The sequence below is a fragment of the Harpia harpyja genome, chromosome 17, assembly GCF_026419915.1.
Source record: "Harpia harpyja isolate bHarHar1 chromosome 17, bHarHar1 primary haplotype, whole genome shotgun sequence".
NCBI classification, from domain to species: Eukaryota; Metazoa; Chordata; class Aves; order Accipitriformes; family Accipitridae; genus Harpia; species Harpia harpyja.
In genome coordinates, this window is record NC_068956.1 from 21855976 (window position 1) to 21874561 (window position 18586).

At 42.0% G+C, this 18586-nt stretch overlaps 1 protein-coding gene across 3 annotated transcripts; it reads right to left on the bottom strand.

Annotated features, from left to right (window-relative positions):
- Window positions 1-3307: 3307 nt before the first annotated feature.
- Window positions 3308-18020, bottom strand: GJA3 (gap junction protein alpha 3). Of its 3 annotated transcripts, none has more exons than XM_052812889.1 (2): window positions 17924-18020; window positions 3308-10567 (listed from the first exon to the last, which is right to left on the bottom strand). In XM_052812889.1, the coding sequence occupies exon 2, from the start codon at window positions 10548-10550 to the stop codon at window positions 9015-9017; it is 1536 nt and encodes a 511-aa protein (XP_052668849.1). In that variant the 5' UTR covers window positions 10551-10567; window positions 17924-18020; the 3' UTR covers window positions 3308-9014. The 3 variants fall into 3 exon arrangements, with proteins under 3 accessions (XP_052668849.1, XP_052668848.1, XP_052668847.1); XM_052812888.1 differs by lacking the exon at window positions 17924-18020 and adding an exon at window positions 15604-16529; XM_052812887.1 differs by lacking the exon at window positions 17924-18020 and adding an exon at window positions 15593-16529.
- Window positions 18021-18586: the final 566 nt, after the last annotated feature.

Here is an 18586-nt window from a genome sequence, read left to right on the forward strand (position 1 = left end):
TGACTGCTCATTCTGTTGTCTGATTTTGTTGGTTTTACTGTATTCAAATTTCAGTCACAGAACTATTTAGAGACATGTACCAGACTCTAAAAGATGTACTGGGAGTCTGAAAGAGAGAAGCAACTTTATGACTTAAAGAAAAATTTAAATCCCTCTTACAGAGCAGACACAGAAAGGAGGGATGGTGCATGGGGGTATGAAAGCTACCCCTGTTTTAGAGACCTGGTACAATTCAGCATTAAACACCTCAACAGAGAACTGGAAAGAAATGTAACTCCTCTTAATTCGATGAGTCTGCCTTTCCTCGTCTTCCAGTGCTCATAATGAAGAAGGTACTTTCCTCTCAGAGTATCCATAATCCAAACATGAATGAGTTTGCTTAGGCAAACCATCCTCAGCTGCTTACTTCTGCATTTTGTGCAGAATTTACATAGCAAACCCCACTACATAAGCCATGCAAAGCAAACAGTAGGTTCCTCCGTGGGGCTGGATAGTTCAACCATAATTATCCCTTAGTCTCTGCTCAGAAGGCCACAACATTGAACTTGTTAAGCCCTTTGTATTTTCAAAAATATTCTCTAGCTAGCACAGGAACTCTTTAAAAAGCCATGTCTCACACTACTTAGAAAGGCAAAGGTCTGGACATTTTAATATATTTTTATCATGCTTTCAAGGGACGAATAAATAATGAGGATGAACTGCAGATATTCATTTGGTTGTTTTTTTTCTCTGGAGACACTCTCTAAAATGACAGTGATCTGGCTGACAAAAGGCACCTACCACACATAGGTTAGAGCTGGCGACACTGGGGATGCAGACAAACACAGTGAGCCCGGGCAGCTCTTCGTGACCTTGGTGTTAGTCTGCTCATCCCTGCTCTCTGCGGCACCAGGCACCTTAACCACATCCGTAGCCACTGTCATAAGTGCTGAGGGTCACCCTTGAAAGCAAGGTGTGGTGAAAGCCCACACATTGAAGACCCTCCTCTAGATGCTAAAAACAGTTCTGATTGATAGACCCTGTACTACTGCTGGTGACACAAAGATAGACAGATCACCTACTGCAAGAAAAAGAAAAGGAGGTAACTACCAATGAAGGACAACATTTTTGCTATGTACCACTAATTTCTTTCTAAAAATGAAAAAAAACTTACACAATGAAGAACAGCTGGTACAATCCAGCTGTTCTACTAATGCAGTAACAGTACTTAAAGTTACCTGTAACTCTGGCATCACGTACCTGTAAGTACTAAAATGTGTATTTCCTCAAATACCGTTTTCCTGGACTGTGACACTGAAAGAATAAGACATTCTTCCTTGGCCATCTTTATAAGAAGGCGCTCTCTTCAGTTTTGTGATTTTGGGTAAGCATCTACTTACTCTATTGTCAGCTGAAAATAGACACAAAGAGAGTTAGACCTGATGCACATCCAGTTGCCAGAAATGATCAAAATGTCAGCCCTACTAAGACCTGACTATATGACATCTGTTTCCATGGGAAACAGTGTGTATTGCCTTCATTCCTATTCCCGCCACAGAGTGGGAAAGCACTGATGAGGTTAGTTAAATCCCATTCTTAGTGCAATCACAGTGAAAAATGCTTGCTGAAGCCCAGCTGACATTTTCCTGTGCCAATGCCCTGGGGACAACAGCAGCAGTACAGGGGTGTGTGGGATGCTCCTGATTTGGCTTTCAGCATGACTGTACAGAGGAGATTTACTGGAGGAGGTTAGAGAGCTTCCCCCAGTACACCATTACCATCAGGGTCTTCGCTGTGCCCTGACACAGCTGTGGATGAGTGGGGCACACCTCTCACCTTTCCTCCACAAGCTCACAGCAAGCTGCCTTGCTCAATGTGGCAGCAAAAAGTACCCGCACCATCACACAGGTCTTCAGAGATCAAGAGTAGCAACACTCATATTTCATAATGCAGACAGAAATACTTTAGGAGACGGTGGGTGCAAGGTGAGGGCAGTGCGGATGCGACCCAAGGGAGGGAGAGCTCAGCGCACAGCTGCATCTGCCCCAGCTGATGCTCTCAGCTCTCCTGGGAGTACTCTCACTGTCCGTACTTCAAGTGACAAAATTGTGGAACTTTGTGATAAAACATGCATCTAAATAGAAAGTATGCAACACATTCTAGCCACATATATTTGTAGCAAAAAGTGCTCTTGGTCAGAGGCAAGTGAGTTATCTTTAGCAATACAGCTGATATTACCATACCACTTTATTCACTTTCTTCCTTAGCTTATTACTGCTACGCATCATCTTAGTGCTATCCATATTATACTCCTGTCAGCTTACTTTACCCCTGCCCAGTCTTTAAAGACAGTGAATAATCTGGTTTACCATATGGATACATCATGTAAAGCAGAAACAGCATTGCCTGAGCACAGGAGACACCAAAAAAATACACTCAACTGTACTAACACAAGAGAGACAAACACTTGGTACTACAGGACAGAAACTATCCTGCCCTGCCAGGTCTATATAAGTAAGTGTTGCATACGAAATAGTTTTACCAAACCTTCGTACTTATTTTAAGACTTTTGCAAGAGTCACTTGGTCTTGCCCCCATTGCTGCTTTTCACAAGTTAAACTTCTTGGAAACCTGGACCTGGCCTCTTCACAGGACTATACAATACTTAGACTAACTTGCCTCTAGTACATTGTACATTTTCAGTACAAAATTGGGTTATGCTTCAGTGTGCTAAACTGTGAACTTTACCTATAAGGGGCAAATCAGCAAATTTCAAATGCAGAGGGTACTCCGCATTATGCCCAGCAAGGACACATTTTCCCTGCACTAAAATCCTTCATGCATTACCAGGTAACAGTCTCATTAGACACATCAGCTAGATGGATAAATCAAAGCTAGTGAGTCAGCACTGGGGGGAAAGATGGGAGTCACTATTAACACCACACAATACAGCATGAGATGAACAGTGCCTCATGTGTCAAAATAAGAGCAAGGGTGAAACCTGTATTGGGCAGAAGGCAGAGGTACACCTCCCACTGATTTCAAGGGGCTCAGCATTTCACCCTTTGCACCTGCTAGAGTGGGTCTTGATCACACGTGTCTTCTGGATTGTGAACTTCCCTTGAAGCCACTGGGAGTTCTGCATGGAGACGGGTTTCAACATCCAGTTTTCCAACAGATGCAATTCAGTGAGTACTTCATATGAAGAAAGGAAGCAGCAGCGTAAGTGAATAAAGGGAGAGAGCTAACTGACTTTGGTTAACTGTCTGTCACGTTAGTATCTTAAAAGACCATCTACACAACCATGAAAATTTAAAAGACACAATACTGTGGTACAAAAAGTTTATTTAGTCATGATTTTGTAAACATATGAGGTAAATTAACGTTTACATCCACTTGTTTCTTACAGCATTTAACAGACAAGGCACTTTGAAGACAGCACTTTTAACTGTTTGCTGTTTTTATTGTTACAAGTTCCTGATGGCCCAGAAAACTTGTTGTGTTTGTTGTCAGATTCTGTCATGTAAAAGACAAACACCCAGTAAGGAACAAGAAAGCTCCGAGTAAGCCTTCTTATGCTTTACAACCCTTTAACTGTGAGAAACAGTGTAAATGGGAATAGGAATATATTCTCCACCTTAAAATATGTTCACATATCCTGCATAACTCTTCAAGGACTGAAACTTCTGGAATTTGATTGGCATCTTACAACAAACTTAAAATGCAAATTTACAATTTCTTTTTCACATCAGTGTTTTTTGCTTATGCAAATAGTCCCATTACCTTTAATGGTCTTATTTGCAAGAGTAAAAATAACTTGCATGAAATTGTATTTGCAGGCTCAGAACCATATTGTTGGCTAGAAAGCAAAACATTCATCTTTTGTAAAATCTTCTACAGTGTAACAGTGCAGTGTTTCTACACAAGTATTTTGTTTGGAATTTTAAACCAGGCTGTAAATTTAGCTCTTAAAGGACATATGTCACAGCTAGTTTTTGTCATTGAACCTCTAAACACACAAGAAGGCATATCAATAATAATGAACCTTAGTTTATTTGGTAATAATTGAGTTCATGATGAAAAGTATCTTTTTCCATAGTGTGCTCCCTATATATCCAGCTCCCATATTTTAAATATACAGAGAAAACTGATACTATAGATCTGTGATCAGGTTAAATTGTCTTTAATGGTACTGCCTTATGTCTGAAAAGTTCCTGTGTTATAGTAAGACATTTCTCTTTTAGGTTTAATATATTGGCAGAGTAATTCTTTTACTTCTTATACAAATGTAAACTTAGAAAACAGTTTATTTCATCCAAATGTGCAATCTGAAATCAAAAACTGAATGTAAACTTCAGAAAATCAAAATTACAAGAGCACACTTTTCACAAGAAAAATCAAAGTAAATGAAACAAAAACATTTGGAATTAAAAAAAACCCAGCCTGTTCAAATCCACGGTGTTAGTGTTTGTATTAAACAAAAAGACATGGGGGCTCAACACTCTGCTTCTGCAGACTGTTGTCACCCACGTGAACTCAGTGGAATACAACAGTTTGTAGCAGCTGAGGAGATGGTCCCATGACTAACCAAAAAAGGACCTAAGTACTGATCTGATTCTTAAAGCTTGCCTTAATTATTTTACTGATCCTACACTTACGTATTCATATCAGAAAATAATCTCAAGAACTGCAAAATGTCAGACATTTAACTAGCTCTAAGTGCCTTGATGAACGACAAATATACTGAGCCATATCAATCCCTGGTACCACTTTGCACACAACTGGCTTCCGAATTACACCAGAAAACAACACAGTTCATCTGCTTTTTCAGTACAAGCTACCTATTTTCAAGAAGCTATGATTCTTCAATGCCAGCACGGACCAACAAATTCAAGGAGCACTTTTTTATCTATGAAAAAACAAGAGATTGATTTTCATAGATAAAATATTCCACTTTAATAAAGGGAAGGTTCTAGCAGGCTGTCTTCATTTAATCAAAATACAAAGGGAAGAAATGTGGGGGGTTAAATTGTCTATACTTCATTTTCTTTTGTATTAACTGACAGCTGCCCTAATTAAAAAAGCCCAGTGATAGAAAACAGATCAACTGTGTCCACGGCCAAGAAACTATGTATTTATGTGCAATGCAGATACTATGTTATGAAAAATGTACTAATGAACTCAGTGATTTGGAAAATATGTTTCATATAATCATTGCAGTTGGAAGAGACCTCTGGAAGTCATCTAGCCCAACCCGCTATGGTCCAAGCAGGGTCAACTAATACCAGTGAGTTGACTTATTGCAAAGTTACACCTAGAAACTTGGTCAAAGAGTATCTTTTTTCAGTTTTCTCCTTTTCTTTTCCATAGCTTACCTTAGCATTTTTTTTTAAGTTCAAGAGAGAACAATTTTCCCACAATCATTCTACTCAAAGAGCAAGAATGGGGGGGGGGGGGGGGTGCAGTTTGCTTAATATCAGGCATGATTCTCTTCTGACTTCCGTTTTGCAGTAACTTACCTACTGGTTTCATGTTAGGTGTGTGTATAAGATCTTCCAAGATGATGGCTTGAACCATAATATAGCCATATGACAAGGCTAAATCAAAGTATCATTTGCTACCAGTTCTCTCTTTGGAATTAAATGATGTGAAAGAGCAAACAACTTGGAAATCAGCAGATTATTTTTGCCAACAGACTCTGTTCTGCAAGTTAGTTGGTGTTTGTAAGTATTTTCTAGAACTATGGAAGTCTGCATAGTTATGTTTTACTCATAGCACATTGAATTCAGTGATCATTCATGAGTTAAGATTAAAGTACTCAAAATTGGCCACACCAATAAGATTTTTTTCAACAAATCTGATTCCAGATGTGATGCGGCAACAAAAAGCAGTTGTAAGCACTAAAGGGGAGTGCTGCCAAAACAGTTACCTGGGCTTAAATGAAGAAACAATTACTGGACTCCAAATGAAATTGTAGGTAACCAAGAAGCTTGACGCTGTATAATTACGTGATAGAACTTAAGCTGATCTTAAAAGCACAACCTGTGAGTTGTAGTTTTGCTTTCTCAGACCAGTACTGCTTGGATGCAGAGGCTACTCTGTCAAATTTCTCTAAGGGTTGTGACAAAATTACACTTCTCCCCCAAAGCTTCACCTAACAGGAAAAATGATCTTTTACAGCTTTCCAGTAGTTACTCTGCCTGAAAATACCATATATTCCACAAAAGCACCTGAACTGTCTGCAGGTCTAACCACACACGTAACTTGAAAAGGGCAGACTAGGTATCAGTGATCCTAAGTTAAACCTATCTCTGTTGTTATTTTTTATATACAATATGGATGCAATCCTGCAGGACACACTCTGTGAGGGTTGTACTAAAGTAAGGACTGCAAGATTCAGAGCTCCATCAAACAACAAGTCAGTTTTGCTCTCAGGCGTTGGTATAAAAAAGCACATATTCTAGGTGGTCTGGTTTATATAAATACACTCCAGAGAGACTTCGACTTCATTCTTCAGAAGCATAAAAGAAAGGAAAATATAGCCCATGAATTTTGATGCACTAAAATACAGAGATGCATATTGCATTATTTCAGCAATATAATTACTTGGCATTTAGCAAAACTTACAAAACTGCTACTATAGATGCTAGTAGAACTAAAAATTTTGAGTGTTAAACTCTGCCTTTGTTTACATCTAGGCAACTTTATCAACTTTAGTATAAGTTCAGCATAGTTGCATGGATACAATAGAAAGCAGAATTTAGCTTTTAGCTTTCTTGCAGAAAGGGTTTTTATGGCTTATAACATAGAAAATTCATGAGAGCATGCCTGAAGCTGAACACCTAATAGTAAATATCTTTATTGTACAACTGTACATTGACTTTTAATGCAGTGTCTGCCCCCAAGATCAGTGGCAGCAGAAGACTTCTCCTCACCTGGTTCACCACAAGCAGGTCAAGGATGTCATGAGACAACATGCCCAAGGGTTGCAGAACAGTGCTTCTGATCATGAGAAACTCTTTGTGTCTACTCAGAAAGCAGTAAAAATAAATGTTTAATCTTGAGTGGTGGGAATATATTTTAACTGTTGAATAAAATAAACACATTCAGGAAAACATTTAACAGCAGAGATAACTGGCAATTGTAACTACTTGCTACAGGGTGACCCTGCTTTGCCTGAGTAAGGACTGCACTGCCAGGGCAAATACTTTGAAGATGCAAAGGGCTATTCCAGTGTGTTTGACTGCTCTTCTCCAATTACAGTACTTTTGATTTACAGCAGCAATAGGACTGACTCTGAGCTTCAGTTCTTTTGGCTTTTGCTAAGAACAGAAGTTGGGCCTAATCCTGCATTCCTTTTGTACGCAAACTCTCCCAAGCCTTACCAGGCATTCAAAATTTCGACTAATGTCTGTGAGAGTACTTGTTACAAAGGAATAAAGGACAGAGCCAGTTGTAAGAAAAGCTGCACCTTAGAAAAAAGTACCCAGTAGTTTCCTCCACCCATTTTTAAGGGAAACACAATTTTCAAAAGCAGGATTTTAATGTCTTTATATAGGGCCCCATAAATCTACATTCCTTCTAGCTCCCAAAACTCCATGTGAATGTTAGTTTTGCTTGAATAAGGCCTGCAAGATCCATCCCCAAATCTTGCTCCTTGTTAAATTGAATGAAAATCCTGCAAGTGACTTCAGTGGGATCAGAATAGACCCTTCAGCCACTGGCATGTTGCCCAGATATTTTAGCCACCTTTTCTGCAATACAATATTGTCTAAATCTGTTTTCACTGACCTATAAGACACTACAGATTGTTGTTAAAGGAAAGGGTAGAACACAACAGGAAATAATGTTGCTTTGGGAATTTTACCATTAGTAAGTTTCTTTCCCCTTAGATTTTCTTGTAAGATCAAAGATCAAACTAAAATTATTAAGTACACAGTCAAGTAACTTTAAACCTACAGATCAAAATTATTCTCAAAATGTTCAAATACTTAAAAATATGCACTCAAGTTTACTTCTAAAAAGCATTTTTCCAACAAACTTAAGCTGATATCTAATAGTCTAAAATGCAGAGCTGTACTTCATCCTATTGTTTGTCCATGGGCAACGTATGGGGCCACAATGTATTGAAATCATAATCCTTGCTTTCTGAAGAAAAATTGTTCTGTGTAATAATTTCTGAGGTGTGGTTTAAATTCCTGTCCTCCTCTAAGCAATTTCAGAAGTCATCTAAAATTATAATCAAACATGCTCAAACATATTTGTGGGCTTAAAAACATGGTGTGATCATGGTCGGCAAACACTGGATAGAAGGTCAAACGGAACACTTCCTAACAGGTCAAGAGTAAGAAAAAAAATTATAGAAAGATGAACCTCAAAAATCTATTACAGGGGTTACCTAAACTTTGCCTGGCCGAGGACCACATTGGCGATTTGCCATGAGCACAAAGGCTTCACTAAGTCATGTTATATGGAAGAGTCTGAGTCACCTGTAATATGGCAAGTTGGTCCGTAGAGAGGACAGGTGCCAATGGGCAATATGTCACCCTGATGTTTGCCATAGGGCTACATACAATTTAAGAGGAAGAAAATAAGTCATCGCATCTGCTCACATAGAGCTTATGTGAAAAGGATGGAAGTGAAGGCAAGGGCAAGAGGGAGATGACAGCCAGGCACATGGGCACTAGGGATATTAACATTTTTCTCAGATGAAAGTCAGCCTCAGGGCACGTGACCAGCTACCATCACCACCTGTTATCTGCGCAGGCCTCCCCTATGGCTGCCCTTGGGAGATCTGCCATGGACATGAAGGAAAGCGGGATTGGTCCCCTGGCCCATGGGCTGCACTTCAGCCACCCCTGACCTATTAGAAAATGTTGATATTTTTCCCCACTACAACTCACAGAGTGCAAAAACAGCAAGCGTCAAAGTTTGAAGCCCAGGCCTTCCCACCCACGCCAGGCCTGGCCTCCCCGGGCAGCTCCCCTGCCCGCTCTGCCTTCCATCACCTGCTCCTCTGAGCAGAGGCAACCGCACTACACAGCCAGGTCGTCTGACCTGGCTCTGCAGCTGCTCGACTTACTGGCCCTGCTCAAGCGCCGTGTGTCTACGAGCAGCGGTGGCTCATGCATCTCCACGGTGGTGCAGGCAGCTGAGACGGACCGTTCCTCTGACAGCTCCTCCTCACCCTCCACATCCCACTTGCTGCCGCTTGCCCCGCTCAGGCTGGTGCTGCTGCCACTGTTGGCTGCAGCAACGGGCGGCCCAGCTGGGGGTGGGAGTAGCTGCTCCAGCGGCTCTTCCTGCTCGGGAAGGGGATGCCGGACACTGCTGGGGGTAGAGGAGCCTGCCGAGCTGGAGGGCACCTTCCCCTGCTGCTCAGCTGCCATGTTGACCCAGTTCTGCTCGGCCGCCAGGGCATGGCTGTTGCTGTTGAAGTAGTTGATGACGGCTGGGGTGGGTGTGGGGATGGGGGTCGGGATGGTGACGGGAGTGGAGATGGGCGTGGGAGTCACAGCACGGCGCCTCTCTTCAGGAACTGGTGGCGCAGCAGGGTAGCTGGCCATGGAGGCTGCGTTGGAGGGGGGCCGTGGTCTTGGAGTAGCCGCGGGGTAGTACGGGGCCATGGTCACTGGGGCCAGCAGTGGTGTGACAGCACGGGTGTCAGGCAGAACAGGGCGGGGTGTAGCAGTCGTTACCACCACAGGTGGTGCTGGTGGCGGTAGGGCAACAGGTTTGGACTCCCCTGTTACCATGACTGGTGTCATTGTTGCGACAGGCATCTCAAGGCTGTACCGGCTTGTCATGCCCTGCTTAAGCTTCTTCCACCCCAAGTGATATATCTCAAGCATGTTCAGCAGCAGGGAGACAGAGGCCACCACCAACATGAAGATGATGAAGATGGTCTTCTCAGTGGGCCTTGAGATGAAGCAGTCCACAGTGTGTGGGCAAGGTGAGCGGCTGCACTGGTAGACTGGCTTTAGCTCAAAGCCATATAGGAAGTACTGGCCCACAATGAAGCCCACCTCAAACAGTGTCTTGAAAATTATGTTGAAGACGTAGGTACGGAGCAGGGCACCCCCCATACGGATTCTACCACGTTCATCACGGATTGGGAGCTTCTCCTTCCCCCTCTTGCCAAGAGGATCCTTGACGTTATTGCTGCCTCCTCCACCACCGCTGCCAGATGCTGCTGCTCCTGGGTAGTTGCTCTCTTTCACATTTCCCTTCTTTTTCAGCTCTTCTTTCTCTTTCCTCTTCTCCTCCATGCGTACAATGTGCAGCACGTGGCCCAGGTAGATGAGGGTTGGAGTGGAGACAAAAATGATCTGCAGCACCCAGAAGCGGATGTGAGAAATGGGGAAGGCTTTGTCATAGCAAACATTTTCGCAACCAGGTTGCTGTGTGTTGCATGTAAAGTCCGACTGCTCGTCTCCCCAGACCTCCTCAGCAGCAGCCCCCAGCACCAGTATCCTGAAGATAAACAGTACCGTCAGCCAAACCTTGCCAATAACCGTGGAGTGCTCCTGCGCATTCTCTAACAGTCTCCCCAGAAAGCTCCAGTCACCCATTGTTTCAGATTTCTAACCTACAATAAGAACATTAGAGCAATTAGAGCAATGTTAAAAAAATCTTGTAATTACACAATGCTGGGGCAGAACAGATTGATCCTCCACAAATGACATTTCTTAAGTGCACTTCCTTTTGCAGAATATTGCACACTTATGTTAAGAACTACATAACCCTGTGACCATGTAGCCATGGGTTTTGGTGAGCACAGAAGTGGGATGTTTAGTGCTTTCACCTAGCCGATACAGGTTTAAGTGTCTATACACAACAGGCAAGAAAGATTCGTAACTAGAATTTCTACAAGATTTAAATATTTAAAAAACATGATTTCTGTTTCTTCTACCTGAGATGCCTCTAACTGTTCTTGCCTGTTTTAGAAAAGAAGAGATGGAAATCAGTTCAATTAAACAGAATATTGCTACTGTTAATGTGACTGCACTTGTACCAGAGTGTGATACAAAGTTTGCCTAACTCTAATCATTTTATTCTTATCAGGACTTATTTACTCCAGCATTCAGGAGCTTAGTAATGTCCCAGGTCTCTGCTATTTTCATACTGTGCAAACACAGAAAAATAATTACTCAAAACCTATGGAATTTACAGTTTAATTTTGGAAGTACACCAACAAGCATGTTCTCAGCGCCTAGTCATGTTTGAGTTCATTTATTTCTAAAAAGAGAGAATTGTTAGAATAACTTGAAATATTGGGAAGAATGAGAAATTCTGAGAGGAATGGTGGAAAGGTTTCTATGCCATTTCCTCTACTGTCCTGCCAGTTGGTGTTACTGAACCACATGTACTGCAACATTATTTAAAAAAAAAAAAACAAACCAAACCACAACACCTCAAGGGTACTTCAGCAATGTCCACAGAGATTTTCTTGGAAAAATAAAATTACATCCTATGACCTTACTTCTGTGACAAACAACTGGTATATATTCTAAGTAGTTTCCACCAATTCACGTATGATGGTCTTCCCATGTCCAGTTCTAGGCAGTGACACAACTTCTGATTTGGAAACGCACTTTAAGTGCAAGATCTTTTTTTAAGATCGGGTTCCTCACAAGCTGCCTTCAATAGAGAACCAAGTTACTATCTGCCAGTATCACTTCTGTTATCCTTGGCCTGTTTCTAATTGGAATATATGTAAGAATATTGGAATATATGTAAGAAGTACATTTCATTCTCGTAAGGAACACACTTCTATATTTTATATGTCAACATTCAACTGAAAACAAAATACAAAACTTTACTTTCAGCTAACTTCAATACCTTCAGAAATACTTATATCGTAATTATAATTCAGATATAACAATTTGCATGCAAAAAAACACTACCAGAAAAGACTAATTATCCTCATGTTTAAAAATATCAGAATATTTTATAAATATAACTGAATATTACTCTTTTTCCTTTTATATTTATACTTCTTGTCCAAATACCCATGTGTTTTACAATTCCCAAGAAGAAAAAGCGTTCATCATTACAGGTAGGAATTTACCACTGAGAAAATGTACTATTCTCGGTATTATATTTACTGTGATTTCCAACAATGATGTCACTGTTTTTCCAGAGGAAGCATTACTAAAGTCTGTACTGAACTTCTTTCAGGCTTTTAGTTAAGGTAATTAAAGAAATTAAAGTTATTTAAGTTACTTTTTTTATAACTTGATTTTACTATGAGGCAATGAAATACCTGTAACTGCAGAATAGTATACTTTCACACAAAAAGCAACAAGATGCCCATTAGTATTTTGCATTTTTGTAAATCCTGGAATACTAATTCACTTTTTATCCCCACAAAGTTAATTCAGCAAAAACTCCCCCTAAAAAAAATAGATCTTTGATATTCTACAAAAAACACATTCCCTTTAATGTAATTGAATTTTTTCCAGCATAGCATGATAAACTGTAAATGACCATATTAACAATGAAATATCAATTTTGCGTAGTAATGTCCCTCATCCTAAAACGACTTTTAATCACTTTTAAAAAATATATTCAGATTTTTTTGAGTGTATTTTTTCCCCTCTTAAAATAGTAGCCCAAAGCTGAATAAATTGTTAGAATACGCTATTTTTATAATCCTAATCTGTTTATATGATTTTAAAATTTAATCCTCAATCTTAATTTTATGAGGTTTACAATATTTTGTATGGTGAAGTAATTTTAATTTTGAGAAATATTAATTTTTCAGGGAATAATGAATTAATTTTGTATCTTTTTTACTCAAAACCATTTGAAGATATATTCAGTTTAGTTCCATCTTTGGACAGAACTAAACTGTTGTTTGGGAATGTTCTCATTTTGAGTAGAAAAATGTAGGAACAGCAAAATGAATAGTTATATTTGATGGATTAAAGAAGTTTAGCATAACCCTAAGTTCAGTATTTCATTTCTCTGCTATCCTTTGCATTATTCTGTGCCTCTCAGTTCAGTTCCCTCTGCCTCACTCCTTGTTTTCTATCCAGATCAAGCAAAACAGGCAGCTCAAATAATAAGTAGTCAAAGTTACGGTTTCTTCTTTTGTCACTAATACTTGTAATAGAAAGTTTATTAATCAGCAAAAGTTAGCACATTAAATATTCTTTAATTCATTAATTATGGTCTGTTTTCAGCATGGCTGCCATCACCCTTGTGTCCAAAGGCACAGAGGACGCACACTATTCTTTATACAAAGACAGATACTACCTTCTATTGTTCAGAAAAAATGAAGTTGATCTGCCCTCATGAAAAATTATAACCCCTGCACTGTAAGGTGAACAAAGGTAGAAATCTTCCCCCCCCCCCCATAGGCACACTGTAGTGTATCTCTTACTGAGATCAACAGGCAATGTTGACTACACTGAAAGTAGGATTTTTTGTGCTTTTCTGAAGAATTATCTAGTGATTACTGGAAAAAGAAAAACAAGAATTTGTAAAAAGGAAAGGAAAGACAACAAATAATACCATCTAATTTATTCTTAAACATCCTCCATTCACCAACACTACTGAAGATGTTTTTTTCTTTTTACTACAGGTCAACAATGCCCAGGCTTAGATAATTCAGGACACCAAAGACATGACACGATACATTTCTCAAAGGACACACTTAAAAAAGCTATTCTAGTGCTTACATTAATTAAAAGATTTATTTCTGTGGATCAGAGTGTGCAAATTCATCCTGCACACAAAGAAAAAGTGTTTAAGCAGTGAGCAGATACATCGCAGCATCTTAACCGGACAGAGGTGAAAACTTCTGTGTTCATCTCAGTATGAATTACAGTAGTCATTGCCTTCACTACAAATGTGTATTACCCATAGTACATAAATATAAGAAGGACACAATTTCCAAGGGCAATGCAAAGATATATATCTCCACTAGCTGGAGGGTTCTCAGAAATCCAGGTCCTGTATCTTTCTTCAATGTCAATACATTCTCCAGTGAGTAATTCTTAAAGTCAATGTAACTCATCCAAAAATCACATCAACAATTTTAAAGGGGTGCCTTGATACAAATAACGTTTAAATGCCATCAAACAAAACCGGAGGGCTCACAGAGTTGTCACCATTAAGTTCAACAATAAAATACCTAAATCTAAATTTAAACAGCCACAACTCAGTATTTTAGCAGAGAACAACAAGCTTGTAGTGTTACGTAAACTTCAACTGTACTACTTTCAGCACTGCTGAAATACAGAGCTAGGCAACTGTTAAGCCCTAATCTTCCATATGGATTGTGAAGGGAGACATTTTTTCTTTCTGTGCTTGGAAAAAATGCAGATTAAGAAATGAAACATCTTTATCTGTATTTCATGACATTCATGCAGAAATACCCACTAGGGTATGACAGAGAATCTGCCTCAGAAAGCAATCTAATTCAATGGTATGAAAAGCAAGGACTTCACGAACCTTGGGGTCATTTAATAATAACTGGGAGTTGTATATTGTTTGCATCAGTTAGAAAATCATTCCTCTGAGACAAATATTGAAAAATTCATAAAAACTGGCATGGCATTCTGTTTAAGAATCAATGCTGTGCTATTAATTACTAGGTTTAGTACATGCAAAAATACACTTTGTGGATGGGGGGGGGTGTTTGTGTGTGTGTGTGACAAAGAGAACGAGCAAGAGAGAGAATAAATTTTAAAAGCTGTTATGTCATATATATCCTTCTACAGGAGGGAAATAATTATCATGTGGTATCTATAAACTTGCCAGTTATTATCTATATTTCTATTTCTGATGACATCACCGAAGAGGTTCATCACTATGTATCAAGTCTGTGAAACATGAAATTTTAATTATTTATAATTTTACTCATACACATATATGTTTATGTATTTATATATACATATGCACACATATACACACATAAATAACTACACAGCTATGTTACATACATTACCAGATTATGACACCTGGTGTATTTATGATTTTATTATACTGGTTTATCTAAAAAATGTCCCTTAGCAACTATTTAGAAACCTAACAGGTGCCCTTGTCTGAATACAATTTCTTAAATTCAGTCCACATTTTCTTTCATTTCTTGTGACAGCCTAAAATCCTGGGACTTAGGTTTTTATCTTCAAAATTATCTAGATTTTATAAATCAGTATATGAGAAAAATGCTGTGAAAAGAGACAACGACTTGCAATATTTCCTTTGTTTTTACAATAAACAGTCAGGCATCTCCATGACTACCAGGTTTTTAACTCTGCTAATTTAAATCCGATAAAAGTAGTCACCCTGCACAAAGTCTGCAGGGTGACCATGTCATTCCAGACAAACTGGCAGATATGTAGGGACAGCATAGGCTACTATAACTTCCAGTGAAACCTAATGGTATTTGGTCATGTAAATATATATACAAAACACAATGGTGGGTTTTTCATAATTCACAATGGAGGTTTCATAATTCACTTTATAAACTTGTTTAAACGAGGACTTGAAAAATACCTTTCTTCTTGCTCATAGCGTTATACTTTCAGACACACCTATTACCACTTTCACTGTATTTTAAACACTTACTAAAAATTAATTCCTTAGCTGATCTTGTTATTACCTTAAACTTACTTTACTGCCACGGAGCCTCCTCCTTAAATCCCAGACAAAACTTCTCTTGACTTCTTCTTGACTTCACTTGACCTCTGAGTGAAGGTTTGGCCTGAGTAAAGGAAAAACGCAAGGAGCGCAGGGCTGAGCCCAGCAGGAGAGCTACACCCCACCTGTTAAACTCTTCTGTTCCCTGGCTTAACAAACCCTTGCTCCGATTCGCTACTCGCAGGAGAAAAACAGGAACAAAAAGTAACCCCTTTTCTCCCCCAGAATACTCAAATGCCATCTTAAAGCTCTATGTTGGAATTAAAAGACAGTGACTTACCAATAGAACTCTGAAAGGTGTGAAGGGTGTGGAGCTACCAGGGGGCTACAGAATAGCCGTCGAACATGAGGGCAACAGTCCCTACATCCCGAGTGAGTGAAGCATGAATGAGACAGATCTGTCAGGTGCCCACATACGATCAGCCACACGGATCTAAAAACTGCACAGTAAGGAGTGTCCCGCCCCCCCGCCCCAGATATACAAAGGAAAGACGAGCCTTTCTGGCATTAAAAGACTCAAGAGCCTTTTTCACTGCAGAGAAGCAGGTATCCCAACAGACAAGTGTCGGTCTGAGGGGACTTCAGGCAAGTAACAGTAACTGCAAAGGAGACGGTGCTATACACCCTGTTCAAACTTCTTAAAGTACATTTTTGTCTTATGGAAACCATTTAAATATTTTTCTAGTTTAATTCTAAAGTGTTCCAGTAGGATTTTCCCTTTTCCCTTTAAATTTCCCTTAAAGGGAAACTCTAGTAGCTCTGGCTACTCGGTTCAATTCCTCCTTCATATCTATGCCAGTATCTTAAAGACCTAACACACACTCAGGATTCCTAATAACATCCTAGGCTTATGTGATTTCTTCAGTGAGTCAGCGATGAACCCAAATACTTTTCTGATACTCCTTTTGCCTATAGGGAAAAAAAACAAATGAAACAACTTTTCTTGCTTATAACACTGGCAACCTTGTGCTTAATCAAGCTACAAATATCTTCCAAAGAATATTTATTCATCTCAAATACTTTGCATCCCTTGTGAGTCCTAAGTGAACAAGCGAGTAACTGTCATGTTTTTGGTAACTCTCAGACCAAAGACGTGACCAGAGCGAGATAAAAGCAGGCCACCCAGCCGTTTTCCCCATTATCAGGAGAAAGTGTTTGTAAGGGCCGGGTAACTCAGACCTCACTCCAAGAAACCCCAGAACCATCTTGGGTTACACTCATGAGCTCCATCATTCTGTGTGGCACCACTTACAAGGGTGAAAGCAATTCTGGCTCTGCTTTATATTTAGGATTTAACCTTACTCTGAGCATAAAACTGGACTGAAATGCACATCAACGTTAAAATGTTAGTGGTAACCGTTAAGGAAGAAATTACATGCCCCTACACATGCACGCTTCGGTGGGCAACGGCCACAACAATCCCGTATACAAATGATACTTGGTGCTTCCCCTTCCACTGCATTTTCTGAGGTATTTTGTGACGTTTGGACACTTTTCCCCGCCACGCCAGGCTCCGTTATCGGTCCCATCTGCGAGCACCACTGCCTGCAGACGGTTCCCTCGGTGGGGCAGAACAGCGGACACTCACACCAGGGTCCCTCAGGGACCTATTTAAAGCAGTAAGGCCCTTTCTACTATTCCTCCTCAGCACGATGAGCAGAACTCGGCCTCGCCCTGCCCTTCCCTGGCACCCAGCCCAGGGCCGAGAGGCACGGCAAACGGGGCAGAGGCCCCAAGCAGGCTCCCGCCCCCAGCACAAGCTCCAAGTCAGCCCGCGGCCACGTCCCCTCCGGCGGAGCCCCCCTCCCCGGCCTGCGGGCCCGTGCCCCGAAGCCGTCTGGCGGGCGGCACAGCCCGGGGCCGCTCTACTTACGCTTTACGGGAGCAAGGCTATCTTAAGTAGCAAAAGCTTAACTCGTTCAGGAGAGTCCAGACAGTGTTGGCGCATAGCTCATTTAACTGGGGGGGGAGTGGGGGAGAAGCCCCCAGACTTTGCTCGGGCTATGGAAAAAAGCGGCGGAGAGGGGTGCAGCGGCGGGGCGGGACGCGCCGGGAGGCCGGTGCCCAGCGCCCTACCTGCTGCCTCGGCTGGCAACGCGCCCCGCGGGCGGCCGGCTGCCCACAGCCCGCCTGTGGCAGGGGACCTGTGACGGCCTCCCCTGTAGGCACCGGGCACCCGTCCCTCCCTCTCTCCCCTCCCCTTGCCCGCCTCCCATAACGGGATGAGCCGCCGGCTTCACACGCAGCCCCTTCCGAGGGGCTCCGGGCCGGGCCGGTAGCCCCGTCTCCTCACCCGGGAAGCTCCGAGCGGAGCGGCCGGGGCGTTTGCCCTTCTCTCCCTTCCCTGCCTTTTAAAACGTCGTGCAGATAATCCATCCTCCTTCGCGGGCCAGGGTGGGATTTCCCGAGAAATAAACAGCTTCTTCCTCCGCGAGGACAAAAGCGTAAGAAACCCCTCCCCGCTGGGGTTTCCGCCTGCCCCGCAGGGCTCCGCTCCACGGCAGCGCGGCGGGACCCGCTACCTGCACGCCCCCCGCCCCCGCCTCCTGCTCCCCCTCAGAAACGGCGGTACCGGCCGCCCGCGGAGGCGCTTGGTAACCGGGGCACGGCTGCCGGCACCGGCTGCCGCACCTTGACGGCCCTGGCAGAGGGGTCATCGCCCAGGTGGCTTCCCGCCCAGCCCGCCGTCGCCGTAAGGAAAACGCAAGTCCCGCCGAGGACCGACCGCCCGCCCGCTCGCTCTCTCTCACCCGCTCACACGCACACGCGCTCTCTCAGGGGGCGGAGCAGCGCCGCCCAGTGGCGGCCGCGCGCGCCGGCCGTTGGCGGGCTCGTAACGGCTCGCCGGAGCCGGCTGGCTTCAGCGCGGAGAGCTGCTATACGGTTTCCTTACTGTCCGTAAATCTTAAAGGAGAGAATCCCACCTTCATCCATGAGGTGTTAGGTATATCGTAAA